Raw genomic sequence first — 16,057 nt, 5'->3', positions numbered from 1 at the left:
GGATTGGTTGTTGTAGCTGCTTCACTGTAATTTACTGTTATAGAATAATTTCATTTATTGCATTACATGGGCATTTTGAATGTTTGTTACAGAAACTATTTCTAGCACCTTTTAGTGTAGTGATTTCTAATAGCCTGAGTTATCTGATGATTAAATTTTGATAATATTGGGATTCTTTTGTACACTGCAAAACAATATGCTAGCATTTGGTGCTGCCACCCTTTTCCTCACCATACTCCCATTGAATTTCAGTATATTTGCGTGTTTCCAGCATGTCTTTCATTTACAACACCATCTTAAACCAAATATCTGTGGTAATTAAGCCTGGTAAAGACACACTGGGAGTCTAATTCAGCTAGGCTTCTTTAAGCATGTCACTAATGATGGCATTAAAGAGAAATTGTAATTTTTTTTCTTAAGAAAAAAAACTAGAAAAAAAGACCAACAAGAATTCTGAAACTGTAGAAAACTTAGAATAACCTCAGAGAATCTTAAAACCAGTTAATGGAAAAAGATCTGGAAGGTACCCTAGTAGAAGAGAAATAAGCTCTAGACAATGGGAAGGAGAAAAAGGAGCAACTTTTATTAGTTCTAAAATGTTTTACTTCGTAACTAGGAAACGGTGTAGTTCCTGCTTCTGAATTTTGTTTAAACACTGTGTTATAGGGATACAATTTCTTTTAAAAAAATCAGTTTTGATACATTGTGATGCAACTGTTGGTATAAACAGAACAACTGGGATCTTGGTGAGGAAATTCTCTGGGAGTGAGTGGGTTAGTTAGCATAGCTCCTCTATAGGCACTGCAGCTGTACTGATTAGTGCTAACTGAGATTTTCTTTTTTCACATACTTTATTTGTTTTATTGCAATCTCATTACTGGATTCTTAGTTCCTTCTATAGTAAATCACATGCATCGATTTAAAATCAAACCAAATGCTGCAAGCCAAAGCCAGTCTTTTAGTAGATGATGAAACACCAGCACCTACTTTAATGAGTCTTTTCATATAGAAACTCTTGGGGGGCAATACCATTACATATGTCTGTTTCTTGTGACTTATGCTCAGAAGGGTATAGCTGAATAGATTTTCATATTGCTTACCCATTATATTCCATTCTTCATTTCAGAGGTTTGATGCCTTTCTCAATTATGGTGTAGAATTGTTCCATGAAATTGGTTTGCCAGTTTGTGTGAGATTTTTGAGTTCTTCATGAGCAGGCAATGTTTCTATTTGGTGTTAAGCCAAGACAGCACAGTCTGTATGCACTGTGGTGTGATAACTGCATATGTGTTTCCCTGACACAGTTTTTGACAGGAAACTTGCACTGCTTGGGTCAATTAGAGCATTCTGACTGGCAATTTATTTTCATAGAAAAGTTTTGTGTATTTTTTCTGGAACTTGGATTATAGAGGTGGTTGTTCCGTAAGCTCACTGCTGCTAAGCCGTTTATTAGCTATAAACAGAACCATTCTGAATTTTAATTGAAGACTTCTGAGGGCAGAGGTAGAGAATTGCCTGTTACTGTAGGTCAGCTCAAGTGAAATTGAGGATGCTTTGTGTGCATGAAATGTTATGAAAGAATTCTTTAGGAAGGCATCTGCAGTAGGAAAAGCTGGCAACAGCTGCCAGGTTTCAGGTGGGGTTTTACTCTACAGCCATCTTGGGGCACTGCCTCTGTCTGGGAATAACTAAAAAGAAAGGTATGGGCAAACTGTGGCATTACACTTGTGCTGCTTTTTGCTTTCCTTGCTCATATATTCCTACATAACACCGATTAGTGTAAGAAATTCTGGTTTGCTGCGCTGTTTATCTCAGAAGTCTTTGCTGTATATCAGGATTTAACTATAATTCATGCTGTAATATGGGATTGTGATCTGAGCAGTGAGATAAATATTGTTGGCAACTCAGGCTGAAAAACAGCAGGCTTTTTGAATGGAAGCTTTGTGTTGAGCAGTTCAGCCTGCTTAATCAGTGCTTCTTTTGAATTATGCCTTCCCTGAGGCTCTAGAAAGCTGTGCTAGGATACGAATTGAAGCCAACATTTTGCCAAAGCACTGTCTGAGTATTTTGGCAGACTGCAGGGCCTCAGTAGGAGGCTTGGGCAGTGTTAATTCGTGCTGCAGTTCCAGAGATGTTCAAATGGAGGATAGGGTGGAAGTAGGGGCATGGCTTTCAATTCTTGAAAGAAAACCCCACTCAAAAACCATCATTTAACTTTGCTTTGTTAGAAGAGTTTGAGTGATACTTTTGAGACACAAGCATGCTCCAAGGCGGCTGTGTCTTGCTGTCACACGAAGATTTCCATGAAGATTTCTGTTTTACTGTCGCACGTTAGTAACTTCCTGAAGAGAACAGGTTGTGGCCTATTGTATACAGCCTACTTCAGGCAGACGTGGTGTTTTATTATCTAATGGACTTGTTAAGTTATGGCCAGAGTATTCTCAGCAAGTTATTTCTAACCTTTGCATAGCATCTATAAAACACGTCACATATGCTCACTATCTCCAAACATGTTTATTAAACAAGTCCTGCTCAGTACTGGTTGAAAATCTCTCTCTCAGACAGTACTGGCTGAAAATCTCTTTCTCAGACTGTAGCTATTACAGACTCTGAAATGAAAGGCTCAGTTTCTTTTTGAGACCTCTTAGGAGCAGATTATTCACAGCTGACACCCGCCTCTCAAACTCCTGAGTGTCCTGCTCAAGTGTCTTCCTGCCAGCCGGCACTGCTCTGACTGGCTTCCCATGGCAGCACAATGTCAGGTAGGTCCAGTGAGCTCTGCACCTGCAAGGATGCTTCTGTCAAGACTGTATGGTATTTAAAAGTTTGGGGGAAGTGAGTGCTAGCTGTGAGTCTCAGTTTTATCCATCTAGATCCATCCTTCCATCTCTGTCCATTTGTACACTTCCTTGCTTAGCATCTCTGACTGTCCCGGGATGCTGGATTTGAGGAATAGAAGAAATAACCTTTTCTAGTTGCTGGACAGGGTTCTAAATGACAGTTTCCCTTGCTTTCCCACAGATAACTACAAACTTATTTTGTCCTTTTTGCTAGATTCATTTAAGAAATCCCTCTGATTAAACATTTTCACAAGTAACTTTTTATGACTCCTAATGTCATGCCTGATATCCATAGATAGTAGAGTTTTTCAGCTCACTAGAAATGGATATGGCTTAGTTGTTCAGTCAGTAGCTTTGATAACCAGTGAATTTTCTGGGGAACAGGATGTTTTCGCTGGTTGCTGGAACTATGATCTGACACATTAGTCCTGCTCCAAAAGGCCAGGATGCCTTGTGATTAGCTGCTTTCAAAAAAACTTCTGATGGAGTTAAAATTTTTTTGATATTTCAATGGCACCTAAATAATGAGAAAGCATTTAACTTCCTAAGAAATAACCAGAAGAACAGAATGTTAGAAATCCTCTATACTGTGACCCCTGTTAGTTTTGTTGTAGTTAGAACAGATCTCAATATTACAGAAAAGCCATAATGCTAAAGAATGGCAGTGGCTGCTGAAAAAAAGGGTAACTTTTGTTGTATCTTCCAATCAACAACCAGCTTAGCAAGGAAAAGTGTTTACCCCCTACAAAAAAAAAAAAAAAAAAAAAACGAACAAAAACAACAACCCATGTATTTTCCAATTCAAATAATGAAAAGGTGGATTAAATTCTGTACTGCAGTTCTTTCCTGCCTCACCCCTTTGTATGCTTGCCCACATCATGTTAGATAAAAGATGTAGTTTTATAGTCTGTATCACATTTATGTGGTCTTTACTTTTATCTAACAATGATTAGGAGGTATCTTCAGGTGTCTGGTAGCTGACCTTTTCCATTGACTTCTAATTGACCTAATCAGGATAATTTATTTTGCCAGATTATTCCTCTCTAATGCAGGATGTATCTGGTATCCTTCATAAGCTTGGCAGTGTGACCTCTTGGAGAATTATTTTCTGTGTTCCAGGTATCTGGCCTATGAAATAAGGTAGAAGATAGCTGAGAACTTTCCTCTTCTGAAAGAGAAATATATCTATATCCATATTGTTATATTTTTTCTAAAGAAGCTGCAGGTATTTTCCTCTGGCCATTTACAGTGTGTGCTTTAATGGGCTTAAACAAAGAACCTGGCCTGATTAATATGTATTGCAGCCTACTGAATCACCCCTATAGGTAGAGCATAACTTACACTTTCTTTAGCATGAATACGTGCACTTGTTTTCCTTGAGATGCCATTTCGTTCATATTTTACCTGCACATATGAAACTGCTTCCTTTTTCAGTTTTCAGATTTTTAACTTTTTTTTTTTTTAATTATTCCTCTTATTCTGCATTTTCATGTGTTTGCTTATCTGCTGGAGATTTTTATCTCCTGGAAAACCAAACCGTTCCTTAAAGAAATACTCAATTCTTATTATCCTATGTGATTCTTATTATCTTCTCCTTTACCCTTCAGTGGCTATTTCTGGGGTCAGAAATAGAAGTGTGCTCTTTTTTCTCGCCCTTCTGAATTTTGAAAGTGTTGCTGAATGAGGGGGTGGTCAAACTCCTGGATATTTCCCATCTGTGAATATAACCAACTTTGTGGGTGAAATCCCTGTGGCTCCTGTTTTTCTGAAACAGTTGGAAAATGTGTATATCTGTGTAGGACTGTCATTCATAATTCCTTGATCCTGGGAAGAGTAGGTACAGTACAGCGATGTGTTCCAGATGTTAAGGTTAGGCTGCGAGGAAGGAGGTGGGTCCCGAAGTGGTCAGAATTGTCATGTTAGGGAGGATGCTCTGCATTTCCTATGTATAAGTTAGTGAAAAAGCATGGCAGTTAACTTGGAAGCCACTGTGTCTTAATGTATTTATTAGAGGAAGAGGGGAATGGTTGAAGATGGAGTAAGTAGTATGGAACTGCTTAAAGGAATTAAAAATGCTTGCTTTATTTTCCCCAGTTTACTCTGGAGTTTATTCAGTTTATACCAATGTTTACTTCACTGCTCTAACTTGAAAGCAGCTTCTGATGAGAGTGCAAAGAGGTAACTTGAAAGGCAAAAGCTCTTGTTCCCAGGAGAGTGACAGGTCCTCTGAGAGAGTTCAACCGTTTTTATCACATAGCGTTGCAAATCTCTATTTATCTACAGTATTTCCTTACCATGGAGCATGAAAATGTTAGGAACTGATGAGGGAATAGAGATGGTGCTGTGCTTTTTGCACAGAAGTTGAAACTGCACAAAAATCCTCCCGTATGGGGACTATTGGACAACCATCTGCAACATTCCTGCTTTTATTCTTCATTTTTTTCCAGTTCTATGCTGCCTTTCATTCATTTATGTAACTGAGCCAACCTTTGAAATTCAGCTGCCTATTTGTTGGTTTGGTGATGCTGAAATGCAAAAGCAGTTGCAAAACTAACTGTTGTTTCATTTCCTGGCTTCTCCATTCCTAGTTTCTCCTGGTTTTCTGGAAACAAAGTCCAGAATCTGCTGCTCCCTTGCCTGGCCTGTTGTGCAAGGTTCTCACCACATCTGCAGGCCTGTTGCTTCCCTTTTGTGCCCCCTTTCTGGGTGGGATTATAATTTCATGCCTGGCATCTCCCATTATAGCTCATTCTCACAGTGCTTTGTGTGCCCATCAGTTCGTGCTCTCAAAATGCTGCAGTTGTAGCGATACTGAAAAATGGTTGTAGAGCACCTTCAGCCAACGAAAGTGACATCAGTGGAGGCTAAAACCTCCCAGCCTGTGTTTTTGTACCTAATTTTGCAGATTCTTCTATATCTTGAGCACCCTTAAAATTAGTTAGATCTTTCCAAGAAAGAGGCACTCCTTAGACATTGATCCTGCAATTCCTTAAAGTTTCTCTGCAGCTGAAACTAAAAACATCATAATAGTAAAATGTCAGGTAAAGCAATTGAAAGTAACCAAGGGGTATTTTCTTCTTGTTCATGCTACAGAAAAGCCCCAGAAGTCGCAGAAAGTGTCATTTTGGCCAAAACTAAAGCAAGCCGGGTCATATATTTCCCTAAGAAAAACAATAGTGCAGCTCAGAACATTTTGGTGAAGTGCTTATTCATTAGTTCTCTTCCCCCAATGCAGCAGTTACTTGAGTTTATGAAATATAAATGATATGTTTGTTACATTTGTACGGATCTGGCAGCTTTTAACAAAGCACTTCTAACAAAGTGCTGACTAAGCAGGAGCATTATTTAAGTCTCTGTCACTTGTTTGGACAGAGCTGACACGTGTCTGATTGACCAGTTCTTCAAGCCTTCAGGTGCTGCTGGAGCCTCAGAGCAGGGTGAGGCCATTCACTGTGCTCTGCCCACACTGAGCAGGAATGTGGTTATTGCCTTGCTGTAGTGTGGTGGCAATGCTGGTGTGACAGGATTACTGAGCTTATTTCTCTGTGGATCACTTTCTCAGTTTTTCTGCTGGAACAGATGGAGTGGCACATAAAACACTCTTGAAGCTTAAATTTGTGTAGTGCCTGGGTGAAAAAAAATTTTAGTATGAACTGATGTGCACTTGCAGAATGATCAAATCTGTGGAAATGCATTATTGCCCACTGAGAGACCTGCAGTATCTTCTTTTTCTGTATGTGGGGGATTTGGACTCATTTTCCCCCGATGCCCATGTCAACTCTAATCACAAGCATGCAGCCTCAACAGAAAGGAAACAGTTTACATTAAAGACTGCTGTATTCTCCTCAAACCTGAGGTAAAGGATGTAAAGCTATGAATGGAACTGAACAGCTATGATCCATATACTCCATCATTAATGCATGTTTGAATGAAAACCCCTGTTAGGAACAATTGAATTGTTTTAAGGTGTGTGGGTGATTTTGCAGCAACTTTAGATCTGCTCCAACGTAGGTCTTGCACAAATCTCTTTTGAAATGCTGTTTTCCTCTAGGAATAAAAGGGACATGTGAGCTGTATAATTGCTTTCCAGCCATGCAGTGAGGCAGCACCCTCCTTAGACACAGATGTGGGCACACCTCTTTATCTCTGAGCACCCATCAACATGGTTGCAAACAGGTGACACGTAAGCCTCTTGGCTGTGTGCTGAGGAGGTGGTGCTGGAAAAGTACTCCTACTGGAAGTACTATCTCCAGTGTGCCCTAGCTATTTCTTTTGCAGAGTCTGGGGTAAGTGGTATACCTTACTTTAAACTGGTGTGCTTGAGGACTGTCTGATTAGGGGCATGTTCAGATTTCCTGAATTTTACACTGTGTGTATGTATACATGTTTTTATTTGCAGATCAATGCTTTTGGTTTTTTGGCTTGAGTTTTTATTTATTCATCTCTGTTGCCTTCTTCCTTTGTCCTTCTCTCCATCAGTAGCAGCACAGGATTTGCATGTTTTGTGTAGGGCCAGTTCAGGAAGCATATTCCCTATTCCCATACTACATGGGGGAAATCCTGCATGCCAAGCCAATTTCCTTAATTTATACAGGAGCAAATCTGCCATAGTCTGGAATGTTTTGTCACACAATAGTGCTGTGATATTTGTGTCCCAGAGGCAAAAATATGAACCTGTTAACATTGATGTCTGTAATGTGAAAGTACCTCAGACTAGGAAATGCAGGGAACAAGAGGAGCACTTGATTTGCAGAGAATCCCTTCTTGACAAGGCACGATCTGTGTGTGTGTGTGTGGAGACTTCAGAGCAGCAGCTGTACAAGCACAGCTCAGATGATGGCTGTGGGGGTCCTGTCAGCCGTGGAAGAGGCCACTGGAGCTTTTCCAGCACTTGCTCATGGCTCCTGTCCATCTGCATACCAGGCAAAGTGCAAAGCCAGAGCTGAATGGGATTTCAGGAGGGATTTACAACAGGCAAAACTGTGGAGGGCTTGAAGTGGAGATCAAAACTGTGTCCATCAGTGAATTTTTTTTTAAACCAAGGAGTTCTTACTCTTAGAAGCAAGATTTGGGAATAATTTACTTTTGGTGACCTGGTGAATTCTAATTGTATAATTAATTTTCTCTGAATCTTCCTTTTCTACCTCCTACTCTCCTAATATACAAGGTATAGAAATGTGGAAGGAAAGACTGGAAAGTATGAAGCTCTAAAACCTAATTAAAAAAAAAAAAGCAAAATTGGAAGGAAAAAACGGGATGGGGTTTTAGTAACAGGGCCATGATTTTTAAAAATTAAGCGGCAGTTTTTGCTTGAATATACTTTGCAACAAATATATTTTTTTTTCTGTTATGTGAAGCTGGATGTGTCTGGACACTAGGACTGCAGATCTCAGAAGTGGAGGGTGGAGATCACTTTTTAAATATTTGTACAGGGAGGAGGACAAAGCTTGAAACTGCTATGAAAATAGCTCTTTACGTGTCTCCAAGGATAGGTTAACTCTGCAGGGTTTCACAAGAACCACTCCCTCGAGATATTTGAATAATAGATTGACATTATGGGGTGCAGTGAGAGGTGTGTGCATTTCAAAACCGAAGGAGAAAATTTCCTTCTCTAGTAAATCCTTTGGAAGGCATTTTTAGAAGCCCTTCCTGTGAAGGGTTCCTCGTCCTCTGTCAGTCCTTTGGAAATTGTATTTCTTACCAGCCACAGGGAGAATTGAGGTTTCAGTGGGCCAAATGATGTGGCGTTTTTGTCCCGACAGACACTCTACAAATCAGACATGACACTAGGAATACCTTTAAGTTTTACTTCCCCGAGGCCTAATCTTGACCTTTCTGTTTTGGCCAGAGCTTTCATGCAGCCCTGCCTAGTGGAAGGTGCAGCTGAACTGTTACAGTTCCCTACAGCTCCATGGAAGAGCTGCAATGCCCTTCCTTCCTCTGTGTGGTCTTGCACAGGATGCATGATAAATCAGCAGTGATCAGGTGTGCCATCATTTGTACTTGTTATTAAAAGTATGTTCTATACAACTATAGCGATCCAACAGAAAACTGACGAGTCAAATACCTCTGTGCGGGTGGGACAGCATAGTAAAAGGTGTGAAGCAAGCTTGTCTTTGTGTAATATACTGGCCCTAAGATTTACATCTAAGTCTTTTAAAGCAACAATTAATTTTGGGATATTGGGACTGAAAGAACATGTGCTTGAGTAGAGGATGAGCTTACACAGCTCTTTGCCCCTGGGGAGCATCTGAGGGCAAAGGAAACACCATGTATGAGATGGAAATCTAAATCAAATGCAGTGTTTAGAAAAATCCAGCTCTGTTTTTTAAAATATTTTTCCCTTTCTTCTGGTACATTTCAATGGAAAGACTTTGTAGAGCTACAAGGTAGGTGATCTGGTTTTACTTTTTTTTCCTTCCCCAAAAGGGGAGAGGATTTAAAAAATGAAACACCCCCCCCTCCCCCCCCCAAATTCTTTTTGCTGATACATGTGAATGTGTCTAACGGATCAGGGTTCTTAGTTTCTTCTGAAAATGTTCTTATGTCAATGTTTGGGCTTCCTGTTGAATATGCTGCTCCTTCAGAACTGCGTGGTGGATGCAGTCCTGCAGTTGTGGTGCAATTCTGTAATCAGCTCACTGATAACTCTTGCTGCAGGGTTCTCCCTTTCAGTCTTCTACTCTCCTGCAAAACTTTGGTTAGAACACAACAGTAGGAAGTAAATTAGCTGGCTGTGGTGTAGTAGTGAGTGTGAACTCTGTCACCTAAACCCCCTTTCCTGTGAGCTTTTACTGGCATTGATGGCATAATGTGAAATATGCCTTGGCTGGGAAAGGGAGATTTCAACACTTTTCAAAAAGGAAAAAAAAGTGTCAGCTGCTTTCCACTGACTCTTCAGCTGGAGAATATCTGGGGTAAATCTGACCAGTGTCTGCTTTTTAGTAAGCCACTTATGGCCACATCAACTAGTCACAGTTCTGACTTGTAACCAAGAGCAGGACAAAGGTGAAGCTTTAAAGATAGTTATGGTTTTAGCTGAATGGTGGCAATTGATGCCCACACACTGGAAATACAGTTTGTTCCAGACCTCAAGTTGTGAGTTGATATTCAAGAAATGAATTGGTGTTTTGCCATTGATGCAAACTACGGAAGTGTTTGACTTGAAATTAATAACTTTATCTAGTTCAAGTTACAAGTAGTTCCAAAAATACTTACAGTTGAAACAGCAGATTTTACTCTTTTAAAATTTTATTTCATCATCTGATTTTTTTTTGTGATTTTGGCATCTGTTTCTGTCCTTCAGAAGAGGCAATTTTATGCCAGTTTTCTGTTGCTTTTAGAGTGGTTATTTTAGGCTTATCTTTTCATGTTCATGTCTTTGAACACAGCACAAGGCAGCTCTCTACTGTTTGTTTTGGGGGAGGAGAGGCTCAGTAGCTACTCAATGGGAAAGTGCTGGTGCATTAACATCAGCTTTTCTAGTACATGTGAAATTTGCCAGTGATTTTTGTTACACATTTTAGCTGTTCCTGCACTTCGATCAGACTATAGAGAATATGATTATGTTTTAAAAAATAGAGGGAAATTTCTTAAATGTCTATAAGCCATGGAAAAAATGTGTGTGTGTGTTTAATGTCAATTCAGGATCAAGATTTCGTTTGGATGGTGAACAAGCATTACAATAAAAACTTTAAAAACTGAAAATTGTTCCTCAAAACACAAAACCCAACACCAAGAAAAAGCTTTTTCAAGACTGAAAAATAGCTATTAATAGAAAATTATTGTAATTTTTGTTAAATATAGTGGACAGTCTGGAAAAAAAATCAGGTTTTTTCATATGTTACTAATGCCATAATGAATGTGTGGCCAGTATTGCATTGCTAGTACAATTATGTAGCTTTTGCAAGCTTCCATACGGATTAAAAACAGTTCTGCAGTTCATGTTCCAGATATCTTGAATACTTTGACCTTGATTTTCAGTCTTGCCTGACAAAGTTAAAATTGTGTTGCCTTCCCTTTCCAGTAAGAGGAATGTAATAAAACTAAAGATGCCCTTTTCCAGTCACAGCTGAATTTGCTATTGGTAATTTGTGTAATTGAGAGTTTAACGTGAAGTCAGTGTAAAGGAGCACAGAACTGGCCCCACCACTCACTGCTATGTAGTTCAGGTAGTGATTTGTATTTTAAACATTTGTCAGAAGTAGTCCTGGCAGACCTCTTGACTGACTATTCCTCTTTGCTTTGCTTTTCAGGGTGCCTCCTGAATTCTCACTATGTCTGATGGGGACTACGATTACCTCATAAAATTCCTAGCACTCGGTGATTCTGGAGTAGGAAAGACCAGCCTTCTTTACCAGTATACAGATGGCAAATTTAATTCCAAATTCATCACAACGGTGGGCATTGACTTTCGGGAAAAGAGAGTGGTGAGTTCGTATAAAGAGTGTGCTACTTGAAAATGGTGTCTGTCTATGTGTAGGCCAGCAGTCAGTGTTACTGTGGGCTTAATTTTGTAATGGGAAAGGCCTCGTTTGACATGGCTATTTTTGTCATTGCTGCCTACAGACACATTTCCCCAAAAGTTAAAGAGCTGATTCTAAGAAACCACTTCTTTCTGCTCAGCAGGTGTTGATGAGTGTGTCTACTCCGTGAGTTGTGCATACAGTACCTGGAGTGGCACTTTTATTGTTGAACTCCTTTCACAAGGAAGGACTGAACTGTAGTAAAATGTTTTTGCTGGGTATGAACTGAAATGGCAACTAAACAAAGATGCAGTTTTTTAAAACATGTGGATGAAATGGTACATGCAGCTGGTCTGGCTTCCTAAGCAGTCACCACTAGCAGAGAAGAATTATGAAATATAAGGTTGCTTTTTTTCAACCCCTGAATTGTTATTAAATTAAGCAAATGTACTTCTGATATGAAGCTGAGCATTAGAGTATGATAACCAATTGGGTGCTGATCCTTACTGCTCTGAGAAATGGAGTTGGTACAAGCTTTTTATTGCTGTGTGCAAGTATTAAATGTCTTTCGTTGTAGCCTGGAGATTTCTTGTGTCCAGAAATCTGGGTGGTGTAATGGGCATTGTGCAGACTGGTTTTTGGTGCATGATATGCACCACAATAGTTCAAGGACTAGATATCTTAGTTAATGCAAACTGGTCTCTTGAATAAGTCATTGTTCCTTTTGTGGGATTGTAAACATGGTGGTTTACTTGATCAACATAGCTGATAACTCAGAATAAAGTTTAGGTTTCAGAGCCTGAATCTTATAATACATAAACTTGCTGAATTTGTGGATCTCTAAAGATATGTTTGTAACTCTTGTAATCTTAGGTACAATGACACTTGAAGGTAAAGAAGATGACCTAACACGAAGAAATTAATCTATTTTTATCTGATCCTTCCAAGACTAATAGATGCCCTTATTTATATTTTCATGCTGAGCAAGCTCTTCAGCTTTTATTTTTATCATCCAATTTCTGCTCTATAAGCTGTTATCTGATAAGATCTACCCTCAGCAATTTTTCAGCAGTATTTTGGCAGCTCTGCAGTAGCGGAGTCATTATCTCTGAGTATATTCTGTTTGCAAATGAGTATATTCTGTTTGCAAATGAGGTTCTGCTAGTACTACAAATACATTGCCAGATTGCATTGTTGCTTTCTCATATTTAATTTTGAATATGATGTAAGGTAGTAAGAAACCCAGAAAATCAAAATACTAAAATTAATCTTGTCTCATGGCTCTAATATCTGTCTGGAGTCCATAGTCTATTGGGTACTGGTTTTGCAGTTTCACTCTTACCCTTATTTTTAAATATTTAATTGGATGCAATATTAAAATGCATCTCATACTACTTTTGTCTTACAAAGCAGAGGATTGAGTTGTAACTGGGATCTGTGTATCAGCAGTGCTACTTTTGCTGCATTTAATGACTTTAAATGTCAGTTATTCTGTGTTCTGTAGCAGCTGGACTGGTAACAGTCTTGCAAATTTACCTTTTACAGGTGTATAGACCCAATGGGCCGGATGGTGTTGGTGGCAGAGGACAGAGGATCCATCTTCAGCTCTGGGACACTGCAGGGCAGGAAAGGTATGACTCAAGATGGCAACGTGAACTAACTTAAACAGTGATGGAAAGTTTCATATGAATACCCATTAAACTCTAATTTACAACTGTAGAACACAAAAACTGTAATTCTTGCTTTTTAGTCTTTTTTTTTTCATAGCCAACACATATAGATACTTTTAAAGCTTTTCTTTTTAAGGTTCTCCTTAAGTTTCTGTAGATATGTTGAGGCCTTGGGACAGTCAGACGTAAAAGCATCTCAAAGGATTCTTTTCTATTGGCCTCTCAAAAGACTAGCATTCTTGTGGTTCTTAGTTTTAAATTCAAGGACTGATGTGTATAGGGGATACATTTTTGTTCTAAGTTAGAATTTCATTATTGTTCTAATTTCTGAATCTTGATCAAGGCGTGCTTTATAGTAGAAGACTGTTTAAAGCTCTCACACTCAAGTCTCCTTGACTCCTTAGGCCTTGATTAGGCCACAGTAATGTTAGCAATTTTTCTTACACAGTCCCCGCCTCAGCAAAACAACTATGAATATTTCCTTCTGGTTAATTCAGTCTTAAGTTACCTCAGTTCTTCTGTGACTGTATGCAATTATGTTTTCAAAGTAACTTGTCAGATGAGCAAATTAATTTCAGTTTGCTGGTCTAGGTTTCGTAGCTTGACAACTGCTTTCTTCAGAGATGCCATGGGGTTTCTTCTACTCTTTGATCTGACAAATGAGCAAAGCTTTCTGAATGTCAGGAACTGGATAAGTATGGCTTTTTTTTTTCCTTCCTTTCTTTACGTGGGTGGAATGGGGAGTGGGGGTTATGTTTCTAAATATGGAGTCTCACTGAGAAATAGAACTTAAAATACTGGGTTTTATGGCTTTCTCAGTAAAAAAATGTAAGTTTTGTATTCATAATTGTAATAGCTGCTAGTGATGGCTTCTAGGGCTCACCTGAAATTCAGCTTTGCCTACTGAACTTGAATCTTAACCTATATAAAAGCAAGCTGAGACAATATCCTATCCCTGGCTCTGGTGCTGTTCAGTAATTTAAGTGTGTGGGGAGCCTATGCAAAAGTATTTTGACTCACCTGAAGCTTTGTCAGCAAAACTTAATGGAAGGCAAATGTTACTTGGCTGGTATATCTCAGCAAAGGTGCTCCCAAACTGCATCATCCATCTGGAGAGGGGAGCAGATCCTTTCCTGGCAGCTCACTGTAGATGCTTAGTGAGTGTAAGTCCTTAAGCTGCAAATACATGAGTTTCTGTGCTAACTGTGTTAGGCTTCTGTTTCTCTGGGTTTTTCACTGGGTGTGTGACAGTGGAAACCCACCTGTTCTCTGGCCCCTCAGTGCAACTGCAGAAGTCCTGTGAGCTAAGAGGGAACATGCTTGGTTTGTGGTAGTGTTCCTAGGGAGCTGTATGTGTGGCAGTAAGTTGTGACCCCTATTTATGTTGGTGCTGCCAGGTCAGCTACAAATGCATGCATATTGTGAAAACCCAGACATTGTGTTATGTGGAAACAAGAGTGACCTGGAAGACCAAAGGATGGTGAAGGAAGAGGAGGCTAAGGAACTTGCAGAAAAATATGGGTAAGTAACTTTCTTCCAATTATTGCTGTTTAGAGCAGAATGAGAGATCTTCTGTAATGCTTTTTTTCTGTATACTGAAAGGTTATTGTGAGAATAAGCATTTTAGAATGCTTAACTGGCTGGTATGATATCTTTTTTTCTGTCTGAGATTAGTATTTTCTGCGCTGCTTAAAAGTAAATACTTAGTATTGCAATAATCCTGGCACTGGAGATTGGCTAGTCTTCTTTTCTTGGCAGTAAACAGAGTAAATTTTCACAAACATTCTGGAAAAGAGAGAGAATTTAGCTAGAGAGGCAGGTGAATAATGGGGTCACTTCTTTGCTCTTACCTGTGCTGAGGCATCTGCACTCTCACAGGCTCCCAGCGAGTCTGAAAACTGAGCCAGACCAGTAGGAAGACAGGGCAGCCTTGCCCTTCCCCTTCCTGGTTAAGCACAGGTCATGTGTCTCTGAAAGAAGTATGTGAAATCTTTGTTCCAGTCAGATATTAATTTGTACTTTTATACTCCCTTAACTCTTTCATGGTGCTCATCTTTGAATTACATTTGCATTTCACTGAGAATCAGAAAGGCACTTCTGAAGGAAATCATCTGGTGCATTTGTGGTGTTTTAATTCATGTAGTGGAACAATTTTCTAGCTCATGAACTGGATTCCTTCTCAACTGAAAACTTAAAAAGTTAAATGATGTGCTCCAACCAGTAATCCACCTTCAGTCTGGAGGGATAGAGTAGAGCTACTCCAAAGTAAATCCCACAAGACAGGCATAGTGTGAACACTGGCTCCTCAGTGAAACTGCCTTGTTCTGCAGGTCTTCCGCTGTGTCATGACATTTGCTAGGCACAAATTAGCTTGCCTTGACCTTTAAAAATCATTGGAGGCAAATCAGAAAAAATCTGTCTATGAGATAGAAATGGTGCAGTAATACCTTCTCACTTTTTCCATCTCTTGTGAAAATGCTTGTTTGAAGTCCATGTCACACAGACAACAGCAAGTGCATTTGGTACTTTAACCAGCTGCTTGTGAAGGAGCAATAAGTTTTAAACAGCAGCAGGTGGCATGTGACCATATCTTAAATCTCTTTGCATGTGACTTCTGAAAATAATTTATGAAGTATTTATCTTTGTGTCTGAAAATGCAACTTAATTTAGGAATAGTGAGCTACAAGTCAAGGTTGTGGATCACATCCTATCTGTAGGCAGTTACAAAGTTCTCTGCCCTGTAGAGGTGAGACAGGATAGCTGCTAGGAGTCACTTTCTCCTGAGGGGAGGCAAGATAAATCCTGCAGCAGTTAACAGTCTTCTGTTAACAGAAGTGTGAGATAGTGAACATCCCCTTCTGTGGAAGGGACTCATACTGATATGTGGTGTATTTGAAACAGATTGCAAGAGACCTGCACAGAGACAGTAAGATACTTTTGGCCACTCATTAGGTCTTGCAAGTTAAGTAAGAAATACTTAAAATTCTGAAGTGACAGTATCAGTTTCCTGGGCAGTAACACAAATGCAGCTGTAGCATCATGCTGTGGGGAGCACAAAACCAAGACGGCCACAGCCTGTGGA

The 16,057-nt window shown here is 39.5% G+C and overlaps 2 protein-coding genes across 5 annotated transcripts in view; both read left to right on the top strand.

The window, feature by feature from the left end:
- The window catches only part of UNC13C (unc-13 homolog C), a 405,035-nt gene that overhangs the window by 135,438 nt on the left and 253,540 nt on the right, over positions 1-16,057 (top strand). The window lies entirely within an intron of this gene.
- RAB27A (RAB27A, member RAS oncogene family) overlaps positions 1-16,057 on the top strand; it is a 31,196-nt gene that overhangs the window by 12,161 nt on the left and 2,978 nt on the right. For all 3 annotated transcript variants that reach the window (XM_032123422.1, XM_032123424.1, XM_032123423.1), the window contains 4 exons: positions 11,096-11,269; positions 12,851-12,936; positions 13,567-13,670; positions 14,373-14,496. In XM_032123422.1, coding sequence (XP_031979313.1) covers positions 11,117-11,269; positions 12,851-12,936; positions 13,567-13,670; positions 14,373-14,496 — 467 coding nt within the window. In that variant the 5' untranslated portion in view covers positions 11,096-11,116. The remainder of the gene's footprint in view (positions 1-11,095; positions 11,270-12,850; positions 12,937-13,566; positions 13,671-14,372; positions 14,497-16,057) is intronic.

The sequence above is a fragment of the Corvus moneduloides genome, chromosome 13 (assembly GCF_009650955.1).
Source record: "Corvus moneduloides isolate bCorMon1 chromosome 13, bCorMon1.pri, whole genome shotgun sequence".
NCBI lineage: Eukaryota > Metazoa > Chordata > Aves > Passeriformes > Corvidae > Corvus > Corvus moneduloides.
This window is presented reverse-complemented; position numbering and strand designations above follow the sequence as displayed.